The 27,779-nt window shown below is 32.7% G+C and overlaps 2 protein-coding genes across 4 annotated transcripts; both read right to left on the reverse strand.

Moving 5' to 3' along the window:
* Nucleotides 1–620: 620 nt before the first annotated feature.
* LOC123561623 (uncharacterized) lies at nucleotides 621–10,845 on the reverse strand. Its single transcript, XM_045354119.2, has 4 exons — nucleotides 9,497–10,845; nucleotides 8,481–8,600; nucleotides 4,795–4,998; nucleotides 621–2,488 (listed from the first exon to the last, which is right to left on the reverse strand). Exons 2-4 carry the CDS (start codon nucleotides 8,504–8,506, stop codon nucleotides 2,245–2,247), a joined length of 474 nt encoding a protein of 157 aa, XP_045210054.1. The 5' UTR covers nucleotides 8,507–8,600; nucleotides 9,497–10,845; the 3' UTR covers nucleotides 621–2,244.
* A 7,501-nt stretch (nucleotides 10,846–18,346) lies between these two features.
* LOC123561622 (uncharacterized) lies at nucleotides 18,347–23,527 on the reverse strand. Of its 3 annotated transcripts, none has more exons than XM_053553040.1 (4): nucleotides 23,304–23,527; nucleotides 22,014–22,058; nucleotides 20,153–20,356; nucleotides 18,347–19,221 (listed from the first exon to the last, which is right to left on the reverse strand). In XM_053553040.1, the coding sequence occupies exons 2-4, from the start codon at nucleotides 22,043–22,045 to the stop codon at nucleotides 18,927–18,929; spliced, it is 531 nt and encodes a 176-aa protein (XP_053409015.1). In that variant the 5' UTR covers nucleotides 22,046–22,058; nucleotides 23,304–23,527; the 3' UTR covers nucleotides 18,347–18,926. The 3 variants fall into 3 exon arrangements, with proteins under 3 accessions (XP_053409015.1, XP_053409014.1, XP_053409016.1); XM_053553039.1 differs by having other exon boundaries at nucleotides 22,014–22,063; nucleotides 23,300–23,527; XM_053553041.1 differs by having other exon boundaries at nucleotides 18,347–19,200; nucleotides 22,014–22,063; nucleotides 23,300–23,526.
* Between the last annotated feature and the right edge of the window lie 4,252 nt (nucleotides 23,528–27,779).

Consider the following 27,779-nt stretch of genomic DNA (forward strand, 5'->3'; position numbering starts at 1 on the left):
AAAGACAAGAATTTTCTGGAAAGGTCCAATCAGAAATTATCTAAAGATGTTGTTAAGACTGAGTCAAGACCCCTATCAAGATACCCGGCGATCATTTTTAAGCCAAATGTAATGAAATTTGGGAATTAAACGGTTCTGAAATATTGCAAAAATGTCTGAACATACAATTGTAATTAGCGTTTCGTCAAATAGAAATCTCACTCTTTTCGGAAAGGTAATTATTATAAATGTCTGGTTTTGTCAAAACAATTAACTTTTTATGTGGTTCTATATTTTCTTATTTGTCTTCTAGTATATTTTGAGGTTCAATAACTCATGTTCATAATTTCTATGTCTATGTAATATGTAAAACATCTTTTGTATTATGAATTACATTGTGAAAGACATAGGAGATGGTTTCCAAACTACGTTTTTGTACCCATTTACGGGGAGAATAAACGGGGTTACCACCTAGGCCTCAAAATGTAAAATGATACAGCAAATATAGATATACTGTAAACAAAATCAAACAAGTCCTTAAAATGATGTGTTTCTAATGTGTTACTTCCTCATAGTTCATTTTGTCATTAACCTCAAGACACACATTTTTGTTACGATCACAAACTGGGGAAAGGTACATAAAATGTTTGATATTAAATGTTTATTCACAAAGTTATAATAATACAATACATTTATATAAGATACAAAATCACAACTTATATAAATAGATTAATAAATAATATTGAAAGTATCTATAACAGCATTCAACCGATAAATAAAAATCCGAAATGTAATGTGACTGCACTAAATAAATAGTCTTAAGCCGTCTGCGAATCTCGTTCATGTTCTATCAGTGCATTGATGAATTAAAGGTTATCTGTTAATTCTAAGCAATTTGCCATACTTCTGTTTAGACTTCGGCAAGTATTAAATTTTACAAAATAAATGAACAATGACCAAAAACGATCTGGATGTATTAGCGCATATTTTGACGATGAAAATTTCAGGTTTGATTGTACAGTCTTCAACAAACATATTAGATTTGCGTTAAATTTTCCTAGCATGTTACATTATAAATATGTATCTCATACTTTATATAAATTTCATTATTTAGAAATGCTTATTTGCTTAACCAAGAACAAAAATTAAAGTCACAAACTGGCACAGCATTCACAAGGACTTCAACCTTAAATTTTGACGAATTCATCAAATATCTTTCTTCAAAATGACTCACAGTGTATTTTTCAATGTCTATTGAAATTGTTTAGATCGAAACAACTTACACTTACATTTATGAGCAATGAGTTTCAGGTGTAAGCCAGAGAACTCTCCTTGAAGTACATGTCGTTTCATTTTAAATTTCAAAAGATGTGTTGAAATCGACCATTAAGTAGGTGGAACTTCAATAAAGGAAAACATCTTTTAGAACCGACAATCAACAGAGAGGAGATTTCCATCAATACTAACCTCATATATCGCATCAATTGTGATGCAGATAGAAAAACATAATATCAGTCCTAAGTAATTTATTCTTGTCCATGCAAGAATGATTTCAAAATTAAACATTTAATATTATATATAACAGGTTCATTCTTATTTCGTTATTGAAAATATTCCCTCAAAATTTCAACATTTTGGCAAAACGTCAAGAATGTTTCTTTTCATTAAAAGACTCCCATGCAGAAGTTAAACATTTAGTTTTTTTTTAAATGTGCAGCTTGCACGTGAAGAAAATTTACAAACTAATTTGAAAATGAATCAAAATTAAAGTAGCAAAGACATTAACTTTGATCTTTGCAGAACAATATAAAGAATGACACTGATTATTTCATGTCAAGTAGAAAAATAATTCATGCCAAAAGTGTTTCTTTATAGTTGTGTTGCTTTAGATTTTAGCGTTTGTTACAACTGTTGTTTTTTATTCGTAAAAATATTTTTCACGTAGGTTAGCATCGATATATGATTGCGACATAACTTTCACTTATTCCACGTTTTCATCGTAGTTCTGTGCGAAAAACATTCCAGTATATAATGCATAATGAATACCGAAGTTGTACTATATTCCTTATACAATGTTACCTCTTATTGAATTCAACTAAACGTTTTATTTTGGAGACTAATAAGCGATGTCTGTAATGAATTATAGTTATTAAAATGTAACAGGCATTACAAAAATATATAATTATGTATAAACGTATACGTACGAATTGAAACGTTATTACAAATGAAGGTTCCGCGCGTCAACCAAACTGAATAACTAATTCACTATTTCTTTGGGGCTGGGGCCTTATATAACTTCAGGGTATACAACAGGTTAGTAAACTGTCCAAGATCAATCATGCCATCTTCACCAACAGCACTTTTCATGAAAAAATCTACTTCTTTTTCTTCCAAGTTTCTTCCTGTTGCAGTCTTCAATGACTTTAAGCCTTCTTTTGCTTCCTCGCTATCCAGTTTGCCGCTGCCGTCAGCGTCTATTTCTTTGAATTTGTTTATCACATCTTGAGCGCTGCAAATAATGGACTAAATTAGTACAGATTTTTTCAAGTTCTAAATGAATTAAGGTAGTGGTCTCGTAATGAAAATTTTTAATATCCGTTTGATTATGTTTTTTCCTATGTGAATTCAGCGACCTCCGATTGTAACGTCGCCATGGAAACTAATGCTAGTATCTGCTACATTTACGGTCGAATAATGCAAAAATAACAGACACGGGTACGAAATTGCACGGAAATTATCGTTGACTTAACGGATCCACTACCTTAATTACGAGGGATTTAATTGATTTACTCTTTATGATCTTCAAAATATGTTTATTCCTTCTACTTGTTACACAATGATTATGGTTGAACTATTATGTTTTGGTAAAAAATAAACATTTGCATTTAAATTTAAAATATTGATCCGAACAAAACAAAAGAAGTATCATAAAATGAAATGAAAATTGGAATCATTTCTATCTTCCCTGCGTTTTTTATTTAAAAAAGAACTATAATGAACTAATATGGAAAATACTTGGTATTTATTTACACTAAAGGCCTAATTCTAATAATTTAATTACTCCATAAATACGATTGTCATACAATCATATGAATAATGTTACACATTCATACTACATGTCCAACATTGGAAAAGCGTCCCTATTGTTGGTTGCTTTTTTTGTCAAGTTTTTGTCAATTTTAGTGCTCACTCATTTCTGCTAAACCACAAACAGAATGAATGAATTGTTATTCTGTCTAGTACCTAGTATGTTCACAATCAAACATGTAAATCAAAGGGTCCTTTTGTAAAGCTGATTTGCTTGCAAGTTTTCATTCCGTAATATTAAGGTGCCACTACAGTTTACTAAATATAATTTGTGCCGGCTTACACGTATGAATCTGATATGAAAAGCATTTTAGTTGCCTCCCTTGAATCACTGAATACACGCTCCTGCAGGAATACTCACGATAGTTTTTAGATGCTGATAACCATTTGAGCCATGCCATGGGAAAATCAGGATCCATGCTGTTCGCTAACGGTTTCTCTAATTCCAATAGGCTTTAAAAGCGAACAGCATGGAGCCTGACCAGACTGCGCGGATGCGCAGGCTGGTCTGGATCCATGCTGGTCGCATACCCACTATGTTGGTTTTCTCATGGCACGGCTCATTTATAAATGTATTGGTCTTAATGTAATCATTGCGAAAAATTGATTTTAGTAGGTTTCTGGTTTGCAACATGTTATCAAGCATAAAAAATAAATCTGTTATAGCTGTACATATATTTCTTGGCCCCCTAGCGAGGTGAGACATGATTGTCCAGAGAGCAAATCACATTTTCTCACCTCAGAAGAAATATGTGTGTGAAACTATTTACCGCGTCAAGCTACATGTGCGCATTGTGGCGCTTTTTTTGCCGCCATCAACTATGAGCATATCTTATTTACTATTTCTTGAATTACATGACATTAACAATTGGCAAGAAAAGCGACTTTAAATCTCAAGTAAATGTTTCAACGTCCGTGCGGAAGCGGAGTTTAGAACTTCCATAACGCTCTTCTTTCAATCCCCGATGCCCCTTTGGTCAGAACACATGCAAATCTGTTAGATCCTTATATTTTTAACCGAAGCACGCACCTTTTTGACTACCATAGTATACATTTCCAGCTAGTTACCAGAAGATGATCATGAAGGTACTCTTTCGCCTAATAGTGTACCGGAGAAAGATTCGAGCAACTGAGTACCTATGTCGACTTGATTAAGAATTTAGCTCTATCATAAAATATCCTGTATCAACTGACGAAATAATACTTTTGTGTGAAAATAAACCGTGGGGCTTGAATTAATTGATCTATCTGCATGTGTTTGAAAGGATTTACATTTAAGGATTTCGATATAAAAAACTGCGAAGAGTGTTACTCTTAATTCATATTCAATTTTCGATTAATGTAAATATATTCTTAACGTCTACAACCTCATTTTCGTTGAAAATTTACAGCTCGTACCAAAACCTGTGTGTTTGATATACGTAATATTTTCGGAAATTACAAACGTTAATTTGTTCAATTATACATTGGATATCATTACACGACCACTTATATAAATCGACTGTCAACAGTTTGTGTTATTTTTGACCGATCCATAGTTCGACACTAAATTTGTTGGGCTAAAATCAAACTTGAAGAAAAATTTGTCTTTGGATCTCGGGCAGTAGTTTTGATCTCTGACCAGCAAACCATTCAAAAAGTGTCTCCTACAAATTTGAATTAAGAACCATAGATAGCTTTTAAACGAAATATCATATTCGGACACCTACGGCGAAAAAAATAACTTACCAATCACCGACACTCATATAAAACTGCTGAAATTCCCATATGCTCATTATGCCATTTTTGTCTTTATCAAAGGTGCTGAACATGATTTCTCCCTGCTCGGCGTCCAGACCAAACTCTTTCTCAAACATATCCAAGGCTTGTTCCTTCTTCAAATTTCTTACATTGTTTTTCATGTACTTTTCAAACACAGCCAAAACTTCCTTCCTGCGAAATATACATTCGGCGAGAATAGAGATTAGTGACAGACAACAGTTTTCTATAGATTGCAGACATTATTTGTCAAGCAACTATATAACAAACTGCTTGTAAGCAGCAAAAATAATAGCTGTGCATCTTAAATATTGGCATAACACAGTAGCATTGTTATCAGAGAAGACCATTCATTTACATTAACAATTCAGGTGCGATTCGTAAAAACAATTCTAGAATGTAGAATTTGATTGAATCTCGATTTTCAAAAATATGGACATACAAAGAAAAACAGACAAATAAAGAAGGGCAGTTTGTTAAATATATCGCTAGACAAATTAAAAATATGGCCCTGAAACAAGTTTTTTTAATGGCAGTATATGTAAATTCACAGACAGAATAGGTCCGTCAGTTAATTTTTGAGATATTTGCCCATCTTGAAAAGGATCGTAAAAATTTCAAGCTGATTGAAAGACATACTTTAGAATTATTTCAAGTGTCAAGATTTTTATAATTATTTTATCTTTAAAATGATGGTAACGTTGTCGTTGTGAAACACACACACAAAAATTTATTCAGAAACAAATGGTTCTTGATTTTACTATGCCGTGTCAAAGCTTTATTCTATGTTATCCGTGTAAATTAAGTTATGCCCAACAGGAAAAAACACATGCAAAGAAGGCAGCTGCCGGGTTATTAAACGTTTGCCCATTTTTGTCAAGTACAGTATTCCATTGTAAGATATATAGTTTACTTGGTATCTGCAGCCTTTATGCCAGAGGGATCTTAAATACGCAGATATCTCATTCACTCATCTTTACTTGTTGTAAATAAAGAATGAAATTAGACGCAATTTCAACAATTGAATTATATGTTATAGTAACATCCTCATTACAAAATTTAAGAAACTTTTTGCATTTCATTACCGTTATTTGATTATTAAGAACTCACATTATTTACCGCAAAGATTATGCAATGCATTTGTGTTGAAACCTGGCTAAAGTAAGAAAGAATACAGCAATTTATATATCAATCAAAATACGTGTTCTATATTTAAAGGCACTGATTTGGCTAAAAGATCTTTCCTTAAAATTAAAGTTTGTTCATATTATGAACATTAGAACATGTGGTTTTGTTACTAAACAATCTTAAAATGTCAAATCAAGAAAAGAAGCATTCCCAAGTCTGGAATCGAACCCGGCCTTCGGCAATAAAAAATACCCGCGTTCATTACCAAATCGTTAAATATAAAGATGTACAGTTAAGCGGTTTGCCTACGTACCATCCCGTTACCAACGCTTTACAATTTTGAATGGAAAAGAAATGGTAAAAACAGCTATTAATCATGTGTTTCCATAACACATAATCTGACAGTAACTAAGTTTCAAGGCCTTCTAACAATAAATCACTGATATCTAAAACAAATTCTTGTTTTGTTGACGTACGACGTGGAGGTCTGTGACTTTAAAGTTAATGAATACATTTTATCCTCGCTTATTCTGAATAATAAGTGTGATTGTCAGAAAACTTATAAATTAAAAAAAGGTATTATCAGGACTAAGCTTTCGAAAGAACCAAAGGTATATCTATTCACTTATACATGTACCATACTTTCACCGAGTATATTAATTAATCTTAAGAATGTATGAACACGTACCTCCAACGGGATGTAAAATACAAGAATAAGACAAAAAAGTAATAAAATATGTTTTATACACAAAGTGTTATCATAATTATGCTATCAATATTTTTCTACCCTCACAACGAACGGGGAAAACCTGTGAAATGCTACAAGAGCTTCGGTTAGTCATAAAATAAAGTGAAATCTCTGTGGTCTGTAATAAACAACGGAACGAAACGAAAGTTACAACAGTACTAGTATTTCAGAAAGATGCATGCCGTTGTCTAATAGGACGTATAATAGAAAGTTTACTTTTTTACGCACTCAAGAAATAATACATTCCAAGAAGATTATATTGGCCAGCTTATTCCTGTTAAGTATAAAATGCAAATATTTAAGTACCTTTTTTTTACGTAGTAACACCTAGCCCTTAATACCTGATGGTGTGAATGGGCTTTATAAACCTTTAATTTAACTGAACCAAAATTTTTCGTTCATTTAATATAGCAAACCAGTACGTACACCACTTTCTAGTAATCTGTTTTATTTCCATCAACTTAAAGATAGGAGCTTATTTCTGGCATTATATATAATAACACAGCATTAATGCTAGTAATGCGTGTTTCTCAATTAATTTATTGCGCACATTCTACCAAAAGTAAACATGCTGAACAAAATAATGTTGGAGAGATGTTATATCAGCAATTATACTACAGGTTGATATGTCATCATCATCTCAAAAGGTTTAATTTGTGCTAGGTAGAAGAAAATATCGAAAGATTGCAGAAGATTCGCGTAGAAATATTGAAGGAACGAAATTGTGGTACGTAGATAATTAAGCCCCTGCGTGTTGTTTATGTGTTTTACATTAACTGACATATCATGTGTAATATACATGACAGACTTGTGACTAATTCATATAGCTTCTGTAATACTGTAGTAAGTAAATGCGTCTTTTATAATCATTCGTCTTGTTTGAAGTTGAACCAAATGCCAAGACGGAAACGCTAGCAACATATCTACAGCATTACCTCATCGCAGAATTGATGGAACTGCCAATCATATACACAATTATATCATGTATGTGTAATTATTTTACCATGTGCCCTGCACATTCCACCAAGGAACTTTCGGTGCGTATTTTGCGTTTTCTATCTAAAGGAGCTTTCGATGCGTATTTTGTGTTTTCTATCTAGCCGTGTCTGGCCTTATCAATATCTACAAAACGTAGTTTCTGGATAGGATAGATGATTAGATAGTCATTGACTGTAGATCATAACATATATAAAGATATAAATCATTAGATATCCATTGATTGGAGAACGTTAGATAACGGTGTATCATATATCGCACCAATAACGAAATAATACGTTTGCATATATTTTCAACCAATTCCAATTGTAACAGGACTTTTGAAAGTGACACAAATAATCCGAAAACATATATATAATCCGGAAACAATATATGTATAAGATCTGAAGACTACAGCTGCGTTTATTGCAATTATAATTTTCAAAAATCTAAGTTTTAATTTGACTGTTAATTTGTTAATTCGGCGTCGGTATATAATCAAAATTATGAATACTTTCTGAAACTGATAAAAACCTGAACGATATTTTTCTTTACAGATATAATGTAAACGCCCATCTCAACTATATTAAAAACAAAAGTTTGCCAAAAAAGCAGTTCACAACCAAGATAATTCAGAAATACAAGATCGTACTTCCTAGAATATCGGACAGCAGAACAAACACGCATGTTATATTTTCTATCTAGGAAAAAAATGAAATTCCCTATCTTTCATGAGTAAATAATTTTTCGAGAAAATCATTTTGTTGTGAGAAAAGACGAGTAAATTAATGATAAACAAACTTACGGAATTTTTCTATTCCTCATAGCCATGTTTCCTGGTTAACCTGTCGTCGATCACGGATCAATCAAGGATGAGAACATTTATCACGGTGTATAACATGGGCGTGCGCATCTTCCCGTCAGACTGATATAAACACAAGAACATTTCCGGTGATTATTTTCGCAAGCTTATCTGCAAGAATCATAGCAGCATTTACCAGTAAGTTTACACTTGTAAGTACATAGTGAATTATATTGTAACAAGATGTATAATATGACACGGCAATTTATGAAAAAATAGTTCGCGATAAACTGCAAAAATTAGACATCCCGTAAAATGTTCACTATCTTTGGCATGAAATGTTTCTGTATACCTTATACCTGCATGCATGTAGCCAGTCTTATCTGATTGGGGTAAAAAGTACACACACTGAAGAAGTAATGATACTTATATCAGAGAATAAAGATTGCTTAGAAAATTTATTGCTATGATTATGTCTCTTTTTATTCCTGGCAGGTAGGTATAAAAGGCAAATATTTCTTTTTTTTTACTTTTTGAAGAATATTGATTGGTATACACTTTTTGAAAATTGTTCGACAGAAGTTATTAACACTAGAGCTGACATATGTATCTCTTCACCTTGTATTTATTAAACTCTTTTTGACGAAATGACGAGTCCCGTACTTAATTATTCTATTGACCTCGTTCAATGAATTTATAACCCTGTATTGTCTTAACTACATATCTAGGCATATGCATGCAAGTTTAACGTTTTATTGTTGTATGTACAAAATTGGTCATAATTATAAGACGTTAGATTGTACCTACTAGTCAAAGAGAATATCTGAATATAGGCTATGTCTATAAAACATGTTCATTATGATGTCAATATTGCTGTTCAACATCGCTACACTGTGCTCATTACAAATCTGTTACATTAACCCATATGCCTTAAGACAGAATTGTTTGCAAAAGGTGCAGACAAATATGAAAATAAATAAAATCAGTCATAGACCTTGGTTATTTATTGTATTTCTTACCATTTATCAAATACCTGTTGAACACGTTCTAGCTTTATTTGTTACATCTCTTATCATACTTTTCGTCTCCTCAGACAGTCTGAAACACATAGGCTCATATTTGAAACACTTCTATCACATCTAAAGTGCACACACAAAATAGTATGTAATTCCTGTAAAACAAGAAAAATGGAATGCATTGGTCGTAAAAATTTGTTTATCTTTTATCGAAATAACTTTGAATATGTAAGTAAATTATTGCCACGCAATAAAACTTACAGCTGGAACTACTTCTTCGCAAGTTAGTGATTAATTCTAATATTACCGCTAATTTTATTTTTGGAAAATATTCTCTTTAAAGATGTACTTATATACGAAATTCCGTTGATCATTATCTAATTTTATGAAAAGATTTACCACAAAGTGGGAGATTACTCACCTGTATGATATAATTCTGTATGTTGCATGAAAATGCAGTAACCTAATACTGCCTAACGGTTGCATGGTTCATTTACTGAAATTATCTGGTAATTAAATCATATATATGGAATGGGGTGAGTAAATACTGTGTAAAAATACTGGAATACTAATAAAATGAATTGGATGATAAAATTACTAATGCCGTAAAAGACGTACAAAGTCAAGTTAATCAGTAAAATTTAAATGCAGTAGAAATAGCAACGAAACACAACCTCCGCAAAAATAACCCTACACAGTATGTATGTATGTATGTATGTATGTATATACAAACAACAGGAATATACAAAAAAATGGACGAACGAAGTAAAACAAGCAGGCCACAAGAATAAAACATAGACCAGAAACAGAAATGAACACAAGGGAGGGGAAGGGCACCTCCTTGAGAAGTTTAGTGGCCAGATATTAACAGTTTTATTTGCACAAACCCAGTGTCGTATAGTCACAAGACAGTATACATTATCCGCATGCAGATGAATGCTTAAAAAAGGCAGGTTAGTAAAACATGTGTAAAATATACTTCGAGAGCCGGGAGGCAGTGGGTTCAATTCCTGGCTGCGTCATACCAAATACGTAAATAATGGTACTAGTAGCTTCCTTGCATGGCGCTCAGCATTAAGAGGATAGTGATAGGACTGGTCTGCCCGGTGTCAGTATAATGTGACTGGGTGGAGAATGATGTCACATGTCTACGGCATGATATTTCAGTTAGGCAGCATAATAATTGGGCATTGTGCTCACTGCTAACAAGTAGACAACGTCGTTAATGATAAAGATGATAAAAACAAGCATATGAATATTTAACAGCAAGTTTGAAAATCACAGCCATATGAATAAGCATTGGAGCAAAATGCAAATAAAGGACGAATACCATTGATTTTTTATTCATTTTTATTATTATTATTATTTTTTTAATTTATTTTATTTTTTGTTTTGCTTCATACACAGAAAGTCTTGCAGCATATTTCACCTGATATTTAGGTACAAGTGTACAAAATATATCAATAATAGTTTGGCATTTATTGCACATTAGTTTCTATCTAAAAGTATTTAGTTCGTGTGGTTTATATATGATTTATAAAGATGGGTACATAAACCTTGTAAATCCTGCAAACGTAGGAATATCTGATAGAGCGTTTTTGCTTTTATATTAAAACTAATTTCTTTTTATCTACATAAAACGTAATATTTTTGTTAACTTGTATCTATCATTTCCTTGGAACACTTCATACAGTTTTACTTAAAAAGTTGTGTACATATATAAAAATACTGCAAATGAAATAATGTGAAACTTATTGTGGTTTTGCTGCATATCGCGTTTTATCAGTACATGAAATGATACATGAAAGTATAATACTTTACCAACCGTGAGATAAAATTTGAACGTCTAACATTTTATTTTGTTATTTTGAAACATTTGCCAAATGTTAAGCAACGGCCATGTCTTTTTCTGAAACATTAATGCAGCATGCCTCCAGATCGTTCGACAACAATTTTGTTTTCAGATATCTTGAAATAAATGCTATATTTCTTAAGAAGGCTTTAAAACTTAATTACTGACAAACTTTATGTTAGGGAAACACATGAGAATTTGCTGTTTTTACTACTTTTGCGATGAAAATCGAAAAGCGTTTGTCACGCTTTTACTCCAGGTAAACTGTCTCCATTATAAATATCTATATTTCGAAGTCATTATTCACTACTTCAGCTATCGCGCTATTGGTTACGACGACGGAAAAATGTCTTTATTGTCGCCGCGGTCCGGGGTTCGATTCCTGACGCGTTTATCTTTTTTTCTTGATTTGGAACTTTAAAAATATGTTAGAAACAAAAATTCATATTCTAATGTTCATAATATGATCAAACTTCAATTTGAAAGAAAGATTATTTTTAGCCAAATCTGGAGGCATGCTGCTTTAAATAACTACATAAACAATTAGAATTAACTCCTCTGTTCAAAATAAAGGTCACATGTGCCGGAAACAAGGACTAGAAAAATTTGTTTCTTTTTGAAATAATGTGTGCAGGACGGATTACACCAAACCGGAAGTGACTACTCAGTGTTACATTTGAAGTAGTCCAAAATGTAGTTCAAAGCTATGGATGAAATCTGGTATGATGAGTGACATGAGGAGGTGATAGTTATATTTTGGCTTAGTTTTATTGCTTATTGTATTGAGAAAAGATCTAGTCCATTTTCATTGTGAGTTTCCTGGAATAAGTTTTATTCTTTGCTAAACGGCTGTTTTCATGGGGGCATTTTTAAAGGGTGCTGTTTCTCAGAACAGATTATTTTTCTTATATACCACATAACATGTCAATATTTTTCTACTTTTGGTAAGAAGACATGTCATACTAAATGACCATGTATGGTTTTCATATCATTGAAATGCTCTAAAGTGCTGAAAATGAGGTCTGAATATTTTATTGTTAATATGAATTAAATAAGGAATTGAATTGGTAGAATGTAACCTGCAATATGTTCTCATATGGGTTTTACACAGATCGGGTAGAAAATGGTATCTAGAGAGTAAACAAGGGGACCCCTGACTTTGACATACAATGTAGATTTCATTAGAACAAACATTTTAACCAGGTTTCATTTAGATCATAATTTGTTAACATTACTTCTAGTATCTACGTTTTAGAATACTAGTAATATTTGCGTTAATGTATGGCATGCATTCAATAAGACAGTGTCTATAGATGTAGATGAGTCCTAAGACGGAAGTAGTTTGCGATAAGGCAAACAGTGCATAATGTGAAGTGTTAATACATGAATGTAGAAAAGTAAACCAGAAAAAGGACAGGTAGATCTACTGAATCTGATGTTACACATCTTTACACAACATTACATAGATAAACAAAACAGTCTGAAAGACAGCTAAATCCCCCGCAACTGCTATGGATAGTGGAAGGGTAAAACATTTGATTTTAGCTGTGACCTTGACCTTGAACTGACATGGCTGACTCATGAATTCTGCACAACGTCTTGATGAGGTGATCATTTGACCAAAGTTTCATGAAAATCCTTCAAGGTGTTTAGGAGATACAGAGCTGAAACCTTTGACCTTCAGTTGTGACCTTGACCTTGAGTTGATATGACTGACTCATGAGTTCTTGATGAGGTGATCATTTGACCCAAGTTTGATGAAAATCCTTCAAGGGGTTAAGGAGATACAGAGTGGACACCAAATGGAAGGCTCAAACCTTCGGCCCTTAGTTGTGACCTTGACCTTGAGCTGGCATGGTTGACTCATAATTTCTGCACATCGTTCTGATGAGGTAATCATTTGACCCAAGTTTTATAAAATTCCTTCAAGGGGTTTAGGATATAGAGCGGACACGAAATGGAAGGCTCAAACCTTTGACCTTCAGTTGTGACCTTGACCTTGAGCCGACATGGCTGACTCATAAGGTCTGCACATCGCCTTGATGAGGTGATCGTTTGACCCAAGTTCGATGAAAATCCTTCATGGGGTTTAGGAGATATAGAACGGACACAAAATGGAAGGTTCAAAGATTTGACCCTAAGTTGTGACCTTGACCTTGAGCCGGCATGACTGACTCATGGTTTCTGCACATCGTCTTGATGAGGTGATCATTTGACCCAAGTTTTATAAAATTCCTTCAAGGGGTTTAGGAGATATAGAGCGGACACAAAATGGCAGGCTCAAAACTTTGACCTCAAGTTGTGACCTTGACCTTGAACCGACAAGGCTGACTCATGATTTCTACATATCGTCTTGATGTGGTGATCATTTGACGGAAAGACGGACGGACGGACGGACGGAAGGACGGACGCAGACCATTCGAATAATCCCTCCGCCACGCCGGGGGATTAATAAAGTACATCAACTTGCAGAATTGAGAAAAATCAAACGATTAAGAATGTTTCCATCATGATAAAGATTATTTTCGTGCTTCACGTCGCAACAACACAGTTATGTAGGTCATACGGCGACTTTCCAGAGAGGGGAACCCAAAATGCCCTTCTAAGCAATATTTCAGGCATGAGAGGATAAAACCGCCGACCTTTCTTAAGCCCATTGGATGTTGAATTCTACACTCCAGCGAAATCTCGAACCCGCAACAGTAAAGACAAGGGACTTTAACCACTAGGAAGCGGAGGCCCTGGTGATGCACAGTTCTTTAAAAAGAACCAATTTTATTCCTGTTACAGGCCAAAATATGTGGTTTGAAATGTGTTTTGAAAGGACAAAAATGATGACAAAATTTTATTTACTGAATATCTTGGGAGATGACAAACATACTTCTAACACATAATAATATTGTTATTCCTCTAGATGTTAAAAATCATGCATGCTGCCACTGAACAATACTAAGTATGAACGCGTTCAGGAGGAGATATCTCAAAGTGGTTCACTTAATGAGACGTATACATTTCGTACACTGTACTTGGAATAAACAACTTATCAACAGAATATATATCAGAAAAAGATCACGGAGGCTGGTTCACTGAAGACAGTTATAAACTGTGCAAGGAAAGTTCACAAATAATGACATCAGCGTAGAAATACCAACTGAGAGGTATCATACCGCTAGGGATACTACAGATTTTATGAATAAGCTGAAGGATATTCATGAAAGAAACACCAGATACTGCAAAACTATTTTGCTTTGATGTGTGTTAATGATACCATTCAGTACCATAGGTTCAAGGTGGCAAAACTTATAGGCAAGATTATGAAGTAAGGTAATCTTGTAGCGCCAAAGAACTTTGCCATAGAGGCAAAATAAGCTGTTTTTTACAGCAACGATTAAAATGTTGGAATAAAACTCTGTAGACAGGCTCTGTAAGATCTCTCATTCTAATTCCCAATGCTAATAATATGAACAAAACTATGAATTTGTAATCAGATATAACAGTGGAGAGATTAAATTCCTAGAAACATCAGTTAAATATTAAATCGAGCATATTCAAGACACCGACCAGCAAGAAGCATTTTCTACATAAAAGTTTCAAACACTACATAGGTTTAGCTTAAGTCTCGGATTCAAAGTGAGAATGAGCTATAAAGGGCACGCAGGCTTCCAAAAGTACATAAAGAAACTTAAATTGCGAAAGGAGGATACAATAGAAAAAATACTGGAAAAATATAACAAAGGTAAGTATTGAAAGTTGACACATTAGACGAAATCAGTAATTTACTAATGCAAATCAGGAAAGACAATAACGAGTATATTATGCTGATCTATGTCAAATAGCTTTCAACCATGCACATGATACGATAGAAACGCATAGATATGTTCATACAGCAGAAATATTTAAATCCCTTACCACAGTTGCCTGCAGAAAAGGCATGAATATGTGCAACAAGACCAAAAAGGCTTTGAACAACCCTTCAAGTCAGTATACACCTCGAAGAAAAAAAGTGTAGGCGTGACTGTATGTGTGCGTGCACAGATCTATTAGTTGCTTAACTTCTGATAGGACACATTTCGGGATTGAAACAGGAAGATTATAGAAAGATTGAACAAAACAACTTTGTTGCATTCATGTATAAGCAGATATGCCTTTTATGAATTTTTTCAGGATCATTCAAACATAGAGGTCACAGGTGTCATTTTAAAGTTGCATATACAGACAAATGCTGGTGGAAAAGACTGAAGGAAGTACAACATGTAGAGATAGACCCTAAAATTTTCAATGATAGAAATACTGTAAATGAAGTATAGAAATTGATCTTTTCTAAGTCCTTGAGAAATAACAAAAAAAAACAGGATTTTACAAATGTAAAATTTATAATAGTTTTGTTAAAATCAAGCAGAACTTTTAATACTTAATTTAAAGATGTGATCTGCAGAGAATGACAACTTTACCCTAGATCAGTACTTATAAGCAGAGATTTCTATCAGTTTACTTCCCTTGCAATTACACAGAAACGGTTTAAGACACAATATCATACCTTTTTAAACAACAAAAATATTTAGGATTTATTCATATGTGCTTAATTTACCCCTTAAAATCTGCTTCATATGATTTTGTCAGCTTACTTATGGTAAAAAATTAACTTTTAACGAGCCGATAATAAAATGAAATATCAGTAAGTACTTTATAATGCAGATAATACAGTTTTGATTATATCAAATTGTCACAATAGAAGCACTTTTGTAATACTGAACAGGTAGGATTAGTAAAGGTGCAATTATATTCATCTCTATTTCCTACAACATGGAAGAACTACGAAACTTATTACCACACTTCCAGACTAAATTTTGTCACCACCTTTCAGTAACTTCAATTTATTAAGATTGAACTATTGATTAATTAATCTCCTACCATCTCCAAACATATATAGCACTTTCCGCAATGTTTATACATCTAGAGATGGTGTTTGTGCGTATTTATATCGTTGTGCATTTGACCAGAGTGATGTTGTAGTATGTAGTTCATTTGATGTGATAGTTATTTAAAATGTAGGATAAAAGCACTAAAAGCCTATACGCTATTGCCTCTATTTTTTCTGTCTGCAAATGTTGTTGCAAAATATACGTTCATCTACAGAAGTGTAATCTAATACTAAATAATTTAACGACTATGTAAGAATCATGCAGGGATATCTTTCTCTTTTATGATATGCAAAGATAAGGATCACATAAACTAGCTTTTTCTTGGGGCTATAGGTATCTCTTTCTATATGTTCGGCTGTATTTTTTCATTTATCTTATAGAATAAGTATAATGAGAACCTCATATACAAGCTATGTGTCCAAAGACATCCAAATGAAAGACTGGGGTATATTTTGAGGTATATTTTGAATTTGATTGACCGGTTTTGAATTTTGGTGTCATGGGTATTTGATGCATATGTAATTCTTAACTTCCCTTGATATTTGTGACTAAATATGTGTGGTTAGTATATGTATTTGATGTTGATTAAGGATTGCTTTATAATTCGATGTGTACGGTTGTGTTATTTTATATTACGGGAAAGGGGGCAAAGCTAGGTAAGATTGGTGTACTCTGACATAAATAATTCGCTTTTTATTACTTATTACATATTTGTGCTTAAGATCCTACGAAGACAAAAAAAAAAAGCTTCACTGAATTATTTCTTACCTTTTTACGTGGCAATTATTTATAACTGATTAATATTTAAATTTCATATTTATACACACACGTAGCTGATCCACCATCAAAATGAAAAACACATGTATTCAGTGAAAGCTTCCCATTCCAACTGACTTAGCAAAGTAAGTATTATGAAAAGCCTCAAGGAGTATAAGGACCCACTTAGGGATATAAATGTCAGTAAAATTACTTTGGTTTCTACTAAATTTGCATTATACTATTATTTTTTTAATTGTAACAGATGTTTTCAAACTTATGATTTTCAGAAGTTGCTGTTTTAGACAGTTGCCTCAGTTGCATGAATATAGGCGTTTCAGACCAGATGGTTTATATGTTTCATTACAAGTCAGATCGAGACTGGCTATAAAGCTTTGGATTAGCTGAAATGGGCACATCGACAGTCATTTCAAATTATATTTTAGTACATAAAAATGGGCGAATTCTAAAACAGCATTTTCACTACAACTGGCTTTTCATTCTCATCCATCAGAGGTTCGTCAAAATCCCGAGTTCATCCGGGGAACCACGGTAGACCTCTGGTATGCGAGAATGCTGGCTTTTATACATGACTACAGTTCATTTTATCTATATAAACGATTGAACAATGAAGAAGTATTTTGTTTTAATTTCTACAATCGTCTTTGTGTCTTTGTCAATACGCATCCCTACATATACAGAGATCATCAAACATCCTGACTCCCTATGTTACTATTCATTTATAATTCAAAATGGCTATTAATGTACTGAAAATATAACTGCATACTTTCCGGAATATCTTCCATTGTAAGATCGTAATTTCAATAAAAGTAGGAACGGCATCTTAAATTTAGAAGGCTGTCGCGGGTGGATTTGTTCGAATTATCAGATGGTGCGTTTTATTTTACTTATCAAGTAACCAAAAAGAAAAAAAACACCTAAAGGATATTATCACGAAAACATAAACAGACTCAAGACAAGAACCTAGCTATCTAAATCATATGAGATATTCTTGATTTGTCTGTAAACATTTTTTCCGTAAATGATGATAAATAGATAAGCCATTCATCTTGTTAAGCTCAAACCAATATTTTATTAATCAGTCCTGAAAGAATAACAGTTATTCATATAAAGCATGTATTTTATGTTTATAGACTCTGACCTAAAAAAAATTGTTTAGTGAGCATTGAATCGCCATTATCATGTTATACATGTTCTCTATGCTAGTCGTCTTGTGTGGACAGGTTGTCTACCATGTTTCAAAGAGAATTTGCTTTGAACATTACTATTAATTTGTTTGGAATGAAAAACAACAAACACAAGAAGTTTTATTCTCTTTTTTCTCCATTTATTTTGATTACATGAACCGTTAAACGAAACTATGAATGTTTACATGACGTACATGCATGAATATATGATATAAAAACAACGCGTCGAGAATTAAAAAATAACATTACATGTCAACAGAGATGTATGAAGTATGCACATAATGAAATACTGATCTTAATGTCCCATGACCGTGTTGGTTGCAATTTGGCTGCTGCAGTTTCTTGAGCAAAAACACTGCCAACATCACTTGAAAATGTTTTATTCCCTCTATTATAATTGTTGTTGTGTGGCATTCAGCCAACTGCATTTTGTCTGTTGTTCGGAATACAAAAAGTGTAATTTTTTTCTTTTTATAAGCCTTCTGCAAATACGTTATTTGAAGCCAACATTTGAATAATTGCTCTTTAAATTCTACTTTTAAACGCTGAGACATGAATAATCATTTTCTTTCAGTGTAATGGTTGTAACGTTGTTAAATTCAAAATATTTAACGGAAATTTGCAACCGAAAGCTTCATCCCAGCGGCGTAAAATCGAAAGACAATCTGGTAGATATTTAGCTTTTCGCAAAATGTTTAACTGGCTTTTGGATTCTTTATCTTCACGTCTTTGGGTGGTGGTGGTGCATTGTACAATCTCAGTCGGTACAGCAAGTTCGTGAAAGATCCAAGATTAATTTGACCATCATCATCGGATGTTGTTTCAATGAAAAAGTCCACTTCCTTAGGGTCAAGAGGCCGGCCTGTTGCAGTTTTGAGCTTTAAGAGTCCTTCAACCGCCTCATTGCGATCTATTTTACCACTTCCATCAGCGTCTATTTCTTTGAATTTTTCCACAACTTCATGTGCACTGCAAATTGGATTAGACGTTCTGTCACGAAATATATCAAAAAGAGAACACATTAATTATTAGAATTTTACAAATGGGTTAAAACACACAAACATATAGACAAAAACAGTTACCTACAGTCCTACAGACTGAGTATGTTTCCTGGCTTAAAGATTTTAAATAAATTATCGGTACACTGCTATAAGTATTTCAATAATCAAGGAAATTACCATGACTACTTCATAACTCCTGTACAATATGCAAATGAACTGCTCTTTATATATTCTTTCGTTTGCAATTATAAACACTTATACCAATAACTTAATTTCAAAGTGTATTTAGGGCGTCTTGTTGGGGAAAAAATGAAAATTCTTTCTACAGACCTATCAGTACAGCTGTGAAGAATGTGTTTGATTTAATGTAAGATAGCTGTCAAAGTGTGAACACTAGATGCAATGTTGTCACGAATGACACAGCTATGAGAAAAAATTAAGATCTTGTCCTGACAATCGATAGAAACTTCATTTAATATCTTATTTGATGTCTTTGCTTAACATAGTTTTAACACATGTGTACAAACGCCACGCGTCATGTCATGTTCGTAAACAGCACGATGAGATTTGAAGATTTCTCTTACATTTTGATGCGATATTTATCATATTCTTTTAAAACATTTCTTACTGAAGAATATATTTTTATAATAATTTTGTATAATTCATGTCCTCTCGCGTTCATCTGTTACTGAGTTTTACACCATTAATGTTAACTTATCGTATATGTGTATAACTATGACCCAACGTCGAATTTCAATACCATAGAAACACACTAAATAAGAAAACAGATGAGAACATCATACCCTCGGAAGAACACCGTATGTTAAAGAATGATATGCATGGCTATTTGATAAGAAAGATGATCTGCTTTTACATGTGCAGAACACAATCAAAAACACAATATCACAAAAGATACTCACTGAGTGCCCATGCATACATAAAACTGTTGAAATTCCCAAATGCTCATTTGTCCGTTCTTATCTTTATCAAAGGTCTCAAACATGGTAGTTGCTTGGTCCTCGTCTAGTCCAAATTCTGTTTGTAACATGTGGACTGCATCTTTTTTGTCCAGATGCCGCACATTGTTGGCTATATACTTCTCGAACAGATCTATGATCTCTTTTCTGCAATTCAAAAATATTTCTTTAGATGTGAGATTTATACAGTTTAGGTCTAATTTACATACATAAGTATATCTGGGGCCTTCGTTGCCGAGTACGAGTAATTAAGGTCGTTGACTGCGTATCACTTGCCCCTCGGGCATCACTCGGGCGAGCCTCACTCGGGGCGTTGAATTCTTCATTTTAGGAAACCATCGAGCTAGCTTACGGAGGTCGGTGGTTCTGCCAAGGTGCCCGCCCGTGATGAAAAGCATGAAAGTCGGCATATGATCTATAATTGTATCGGTGCGACGTTAAACGCAACGTAAAACAAAAATGCCTATTTGGAATTTTCATTTCACGGAATAACGTTTGCTTAACGTTTTGCTCAGCTTGGTTTGCAAGTTGAGTCGCACATTTTCATTCTCTTGAACAGACCCAGTCAAACAGTCTGCTGCTATTATACTTTGTTGTAATGCTATGCTTCCTACCTTTACATTAGATTTTCAATTTGTGACTCAAGATTGTTTAAACATTAACGAATGTTATGTCTTTGATTCATAAGTTTTAACTATTACTTTTTATTCAACCTGTTACATTTTGCAAATTCGAACTTATTGCGCAGGTGTGTATAACAATGGTACCGTTGTTCATTAAAAGTGAGGTAAACAAAGAGCAAAACAGTAAACATTTGCAGCACTCTTTTATCTGTTGCCTACAATTTATTCATCTTGCAATATATATCACAATGTTATAAAATGATGTGCGCACAAACATCGCACAGCATAATCACTATATCGGAGAAAATACAGTTAGTGCCATATCATTGCATCAACATAAAAGTATTATGTCTGGCTTATCCGAGCTCTGCCAAATTTATAATTAATTGCCAGCAAACTAAAGGGAGAAAACCTAACTACGGTTCCAAAGCTATGTCAAAATGAATTATATTTCATATTTTTTGCTGGCAAAGAACATTTGATTTCGTTCGCAGTCATAAAGCAAATTCATTCATAAACAAAACTTTTGTCTTGAACAAATCAAGACATTTTGTTGATACATATTATTTAGCTGTCGCCAATTAGCCAGTGAAATAACCTAAACGTTAAATCATTTCTAGAGTCTCTAATTAAGAGGTCTTTACAATGAAGCATGAACAATTTTGCTACTTGGAAACATCTAAATAACTCACGAGACTGAAATACGCAAAAAGCAATTACCGGCAAAATAGCCTCGTGACTTTTGATATAAATTGTCCCTGATATAAATTGTCCATTTTGACATAAATTGTCCATTTTCAAACTGAGCCTGGTCAGACTTTTTACGTGCTTAATGTTTAGATGCTAAATAGTTCCGAAATTATACTATCTACGTACTCGTCAGTTCAAGAATAAAATATAAACAAGACTATGCTGAAACCTCACTCTGAAGTAAAGTCTGAATTAAATCTTATAAATAAGACTGTGTTTGAATTAGATCTAAATATGTTCTTATAAACATGACCATGCAGAAATTTCATTTTAGAATAAAATCTTTATTTACTCTTATAAATATGGTCATGTCATAACGTCACACCGGAATAAAATTTCATATTAATTCATGTTTAGTCTTGACTATGGGAATTCATGTTTAGTCTTGACTATGAAAATTCATGTTTAGTCTTGACTATGAGAATACTTACGGGATTTTACGGTTCATAGCTCCTCTCATCATCTTGACGGTTTTTCTTTTATACATGAAAAGATACAAAAGAATTATCAAAATCTGCCTGAAAATGTAATTTAACATTACTAAATATTGCCGTTATATGATATATACTAAATTACAGAGTAAGTTAATGAGCTAGTTAATCTCAAAGAGATTTCGTACAAATAGTTGTACATAGACAAAATAAAATGAAATACATATGCAATAACATGTCATATAATCTCTTCAAAAATACTTGCAATAATACCGTTCTTATCTTTTGTTAAATATTTAATATCCTTGGCAACAGAAATAAGAAACGGGTGAAGAAAATATTTTAGACATCTGCTTTTGCTTTATTACACCTAAATTAAATCGTTATCGTTTTTTGAGCACTCCTTTCACCTGAAATATTTCTGACGTTAATGTTGCTTGTGCTGGCAGACATAAATTGAACGTGAAACTTTACAAGAGATAAGAATGCATGTATTACGTACATTACGAAACGAATAATTGGGCAAATGTGCTGCTGTTTTTATAAGAGAAGATATACTTATACGGGTAAAAATTCCATTGAAACATCATTACTTTATCATGGCGATAATTAGACATTTTTCAAGTACTTATTTTCAATTCACAGACACATTTTCTGCTTGCGATAATCTCTATTCACCTTTGATATAGGGTTTGTATACATCACAGTTTATATTATAATAGATTTTGCATGAATATATGTGTGGAATTTACAATGATATCGTTATAATTTCAACAAGATTTATATATGTTTATTCAAAGAAAAAAACATACTCTTCTTACTCTTTTCAATTTTTTTATCTACTGAAATAACTGCTCAGGGGAAAGTATTTTTTTATATTTTTACTGTGCTCAAGGAGAATTTTTACATAACAGGTTTTTTAAATAATAACATATTATTGTAATTAAATGTATTTCAAAAGTGTCTCAAATGTCTTTTTTATATTTCTTCGTTTATGTTTGATATGGAATACAGCAGAAAAATTAAATATATTTGGATGAAAATAATTTAGAATATGAGCAAGTTTATTGTAGTTAATAATTTAAATCCAGCATCTAAGTAAGTAAGCAAATTCACGCAAATATTCTATCGTTGATCTTTTACGAAAAATATTTCAGTAGTAACCAAAAGTAAAAGTCGATGTGAAAATAAAATGAGACCAGTAGTTATTATAAAAATATTTAGAAAATGATATAAACCTTCTTTCCAACTAAACAGAAAATGCAAATAATAAATATAAAATGTTCATACCTTAGTATATAAAGCTTAACAATTCTATTTCCAACAAAAGCTCGTTTTATATTCACAGAAGAATGATTCCACTTGTTATTTCAATAACAAAATTCTCTTTGTTTGAAACACATACAAATTCTGAAATATATATGTTTTCTTATCACAAGTATTACTCATTTAAAGTAATTTTTGCAGACGAAATTTCAGCGCAATAATCGGCTGGCTTCCCGCAGGTGCATGAATAGCTATCAATGACATATTAGATATTGGTACCAGCAGGTACTTTCCTGAAAATGCGTGGCATCTATTGGTTCGTTCTAAAATAGAACCAATGACTGTTAAGATACATATGTAAGTATCAGTCTATAAGCTGGCAAATTTGTTTTTATTCTTTATTTACTGATATCGTGTAGAGCAAACAGTATTACACGTGTATGCGTCCATTTTTCAGACGGTTCATATTTGGGCAGACTTACTATAAAGAAAGAAAAAGGCAATGAACACAACTTAAGTATAACATTTCATGCGGATTATACTTCCAATGTGTGTTTTAAGGTAATGTACACGGATTAAGGTAATGCCTGTCGGCAAATATGTATGCAATTTCGCATTCTTGACTGTTTATTCCGCATATCGTATCATTATTTCGTATCATTATGGTTTCGGTAACAACCTGAAAATGCCAAAATCACTTACGGCGAAACGTAATTGTACGGAAATTTCCAGTTATCAATACGGGTACACTACCATAAAAAAAGCAGAGACACGGTTTGGACTATTAAATCTGAAGAAGTTTCCTCGAAATAAATGATCTTACCAACGAGCCAGTCAAAACTGTCCAATAAGCAGGGTTGAAAATGTAAAGATAGGCACATTGAGAATTTCCAAGTGTATTAAGTAAGCTGGGGCTTAGATTAGAAATTGTCAACAGAATCCCAAGTTAACAAAATATTAGTCATTCGACTTTTCGAGGTATTCAAGTATTCGAATATCCTCAGGTAGGCTGAAGGCAGTGCCTCAGAATGTCGGACTTAAATATTGGAGACAATTATGAAGAAGATGAGGTTAAAACGTTCCATTTGCCAATATAGTTCTAAAAATGTTCATTCTAGACACTGATTTTCAACTAGAAGATAAAACATTATGTTACCTATCTCTTCGCTGGGAGCATGGTAACTTATAACGAGAATCTACGGTAATATGTTTCCGTGACTGATTGATTCAGACGGTCTAGCATGCGGTTGATTCAGAAAAGGTGCGCTCAACTCAGGTGTGTACATGAGTCACAAGTCAGTCCCCTACCTTAGACAATACAGTGTTTACTATGGTAATCTAATCTAAGATCCATATGATAAGAATACAATCGTAGAAAAGAACATTCTAGGTTAACAACCAACAACATAGTACATTTTGTACATTGAGTTGTGATAAGTACATTTAACAAATTCAATATTGTTATTGAGGCAAAATTTCAAGTGGGCCGTGATCTATTTGATTATTCTTATTATGAAATATACGTCACATGTACAAACACTACAACCTAAGTATTTAATCGCAGAAAGGATATAATGACTTCTAATTCGGCGTTTCGATGTTAAACATGAACAAAGTCAGAATTTTTAACGTCTCTTATCTTTTCGTATTTTACGGCTTCCTTGAAAACGTGCCCGTTGTAATAAAAATGAAAACTATCGAGTTATAAGGAATCGGTAACAATTTACCTTACAGCCACATTTTTGTGGCTTTTCTGTAGTTATTTTTAGGTTTAATATTTTATTTTATGTTTGTTTTGTTTTTCTGTGCACGTGGTGTTCTATTTTCCTCAGCAAAATCTTATATTAGAATAGCACCTGTCGGATTTTAATAATTTTTTTAGTGATAATCATAAAATTTAGAAATTTTATAATTGAAAGATATTCAAGATACGTATTCTGCTTGATAACTAAATTAAATTGTATTTTATATTCTGTGTAAGAGTTTTAAATGTATGCCAAAGTCAAATTCTCAACTTATCTCTTAGTTTTTTTAATCGACAATATAATTGTAATAAGTAACATATGAGATCTTTCTTCGAAAAATATGTTTAAATTAAATCTGTATCTAGTTTGATGAATAATACATTTGCACATATATAGCTTTCAGTTCAGTGCAAATGTGATAATTTCCCCAATACAACTTTAGACTGAACTAAAACTGAACGAAATTAAATGATAGAACTAAAACTTCTTTCATTAGAACCATACCTACGTATTAACTTTAATAACTTTGACAATATCCGACTTACTAAAATTACAACCAACAGCAATGTATGTAAAATCATAAAACTACGAATCAAATGATAAACATTTAATGTTTGTAAAGTCAGACCAAAATTACACCAACTTAAAATTAAAACGAGCAATTTGAATTTTAAAAAAAGCTGTGAAGGAATGGTATAAACAGTGCCCACCCTATGGAATTTATTCTCATAATGTTGAAATAGGATTACTGAAATTAATGGCGGCGTTAAAGTGGACTGTGAACCAATTACAAAATATGATGTAAATGTAAAACATATTGGTTAGACTAATATTTGAATAAACGGTATAATTTTGGAAACACATCCGTAGGATCAGTCACCTGGATTTTCTTAAAGGTTCAAAAACCTTGTACCATTATCTGCTGGTCTTAATATACTTCACAAGTTCTTATATATGTACTGCGAAAGGTATTTATCTACAGCATGTTACAAATTTACGAATAATATATCACCCGAAACACCATATGGCTCGTGTCCAATACTTAACAGATTTCATTTCTTAGAAGCTACAATAATATTTACAAATAGTGTAAATATTTTCAATTTTCAATTCTATCACGGAGTGCTTTACACGCATATTTCATTACTAGCCGCCACGTGTCATAACTCAACAGAAAGTCTTGAAGTGTTAAAACAGACAGATGATTGGTCTGTTCGTAGTCATATATATCAAGTCACTAGCAGAAAATAATTTCTTTCATTACGAAAATTACAATTAGCACAGTTACTTTTATAATTCTGAAGATGTCAATTATTCTGTTTCTATTTTTTTCAGTATGAGAATTTATTCTGATCAAGACACTAAACTTTCGACATGATACTTGTCAGCATTGTAGCCAAACATATATATGATTTCTGGAAATTCAATAACTTTAAGAATCTTCATTTAGATTATACATGTAGGGGCTTTTGTAGAAACACGTTCCGTTCTTTTATTCAAGCAATCAGTTTAAGATTATTATGAAATGCAAAATCAGACGGTATATTTGATTTTTTTTCAGCGCAAGTAAACTTTATTACACCTGATTTAAAATGAGCATTGTAAGTAAAGCAAGTGACTGAAGTACGTACACGTTGTTAATATGACATTAATATACGCCCCGACATTGAATTTGCAGCCCCGTAATGGTTTAGACGAATATTCTTTTAAATTTCAAATGGAAAATGGAATTATAATAAATCTCATCCAAAACTTATTTACGTAGTTTGAAAACTTTACATGACCTCAAATCAGTCCAGAGATGAAATGGCAGAATTTTTCAGTATCAGTTTGAAGGCAGATACAGACCGTTTTTATCTCAGCATCCTTAACTTCTGAAATAATAATATTGATAAATGATCTATTATCGGTTGTGCCTGTATAATATCTTTTAACCAGAGGGCTCAGTATGTCAATCATTGCGCAATGGAACACCATTCTGAAACACGTTAGTTTTTGACCATCTTTTCCAAATAACTCGATCAGTCGATAATAAAAATTGCTAAAATTTATTTTTCTCATCAATTCCCTAAGCTGTAAACTACTAAAAATAATTTTAAAGTAGATAAAAAGTCCCATAAGAGATCCTTAAGAACGAAATATAAAAGAAAAATCAATTTGAGAGTTAAACTTTGAAATCTGAACTCTGAAAGCATGAAACTATAAACAAACAGGTCATACCAGGTAACCAGGCACTAAGGGGTACTCGCCAGCTATTTTTTTACACTGGCTACGTAACCTTTACTATAAGCTGATGGTGTTCATAAATTATGTATTTGATTCATGTTAAAAAAGGAATGCATTGCGCTACATTAGACTAATGCATATATATCAAATACTATATCACAATTACATACATGTACTTATATATAAAAAGCTCACTATAAATCGCAATCAAATTTATTTCAATCAATCAAATTTATTCACTCAGTGCATCATACATGATACAAACATGAGGTATCTCAAGAAAGTACCTGAAGTATTGTTTATAATAGTAACAGCATGGGTTATCTGTTTTGGTCAGTATATATCCGAAAAGAAACGCTAAAATTTGAATTAAAATCATTAATAGTGTATTATTATAGTACAGAAGCATACATTGTTTTTGCAGTCTGGCCAACCTGCCAGGACATGGACACTCGGTTGAATATCTGATGCATTTCAGGTAATCAAAACCAAGTATTTTTTTTACCAGTATATGGTTATAAAAAGGTTA

Source organism: Mercenaria mercenaria, chromosome 10 (assembly GCF_021730395.1).
Source record: "Mercenaria mercenaria strain notata chromosome 10, MADL_Memer_1, whole genome shotgun sequence".
NCBI classification, from domain to species: Eukaryota; Metazoa; Mollusca; class Bivalvia; order Venerida; family Veneridae; genus Mercenaria; species Mercenaria mercenaria.

Bases quoted from the DNA above. Each gene is read 5' to 3' on its own strand.
- LOC123561623 (XM_045354119.2), bottom strand. From the start codon at position 8,506: ATGGCTATGAGGAATAGAAAAATTCC. The intron at 4,999-8,480 runs GTAAGTTTGTTT...TATATTTCGCAG, and splicing joins ATGAGGAATAGAAAAATTCC to GAAGGAAGTTTTGGCTGTGT. The intron at 2,489-4,794 runs GTAAGTTATTTT...CATTATTTGCAG, and splicing joins TATATGAGTGTCGGTGATTG to CGCTCAAGATGTGATAAACA.
- LOC123561622 (XM_053553040.1), bottom strand. From the start codon at position 22,045: ATGATGAGAGGAGCTATGAACCGTAAAATCCC. The intron at 20,357-22,013 runs GTAAGTATTCTC...TTTGAATTGCAG, and splicing joins GCTATGAACCGTAAAATCCC to AAAAGAGATCATAGATCTGT. The intron at 19,222-20,152 runs GTGAGTATCTTT...ATTTCGTGACAG, and splicing joins TATGTATGCATGGGCACTCA to AACGTCTAATCCAATTTGCA.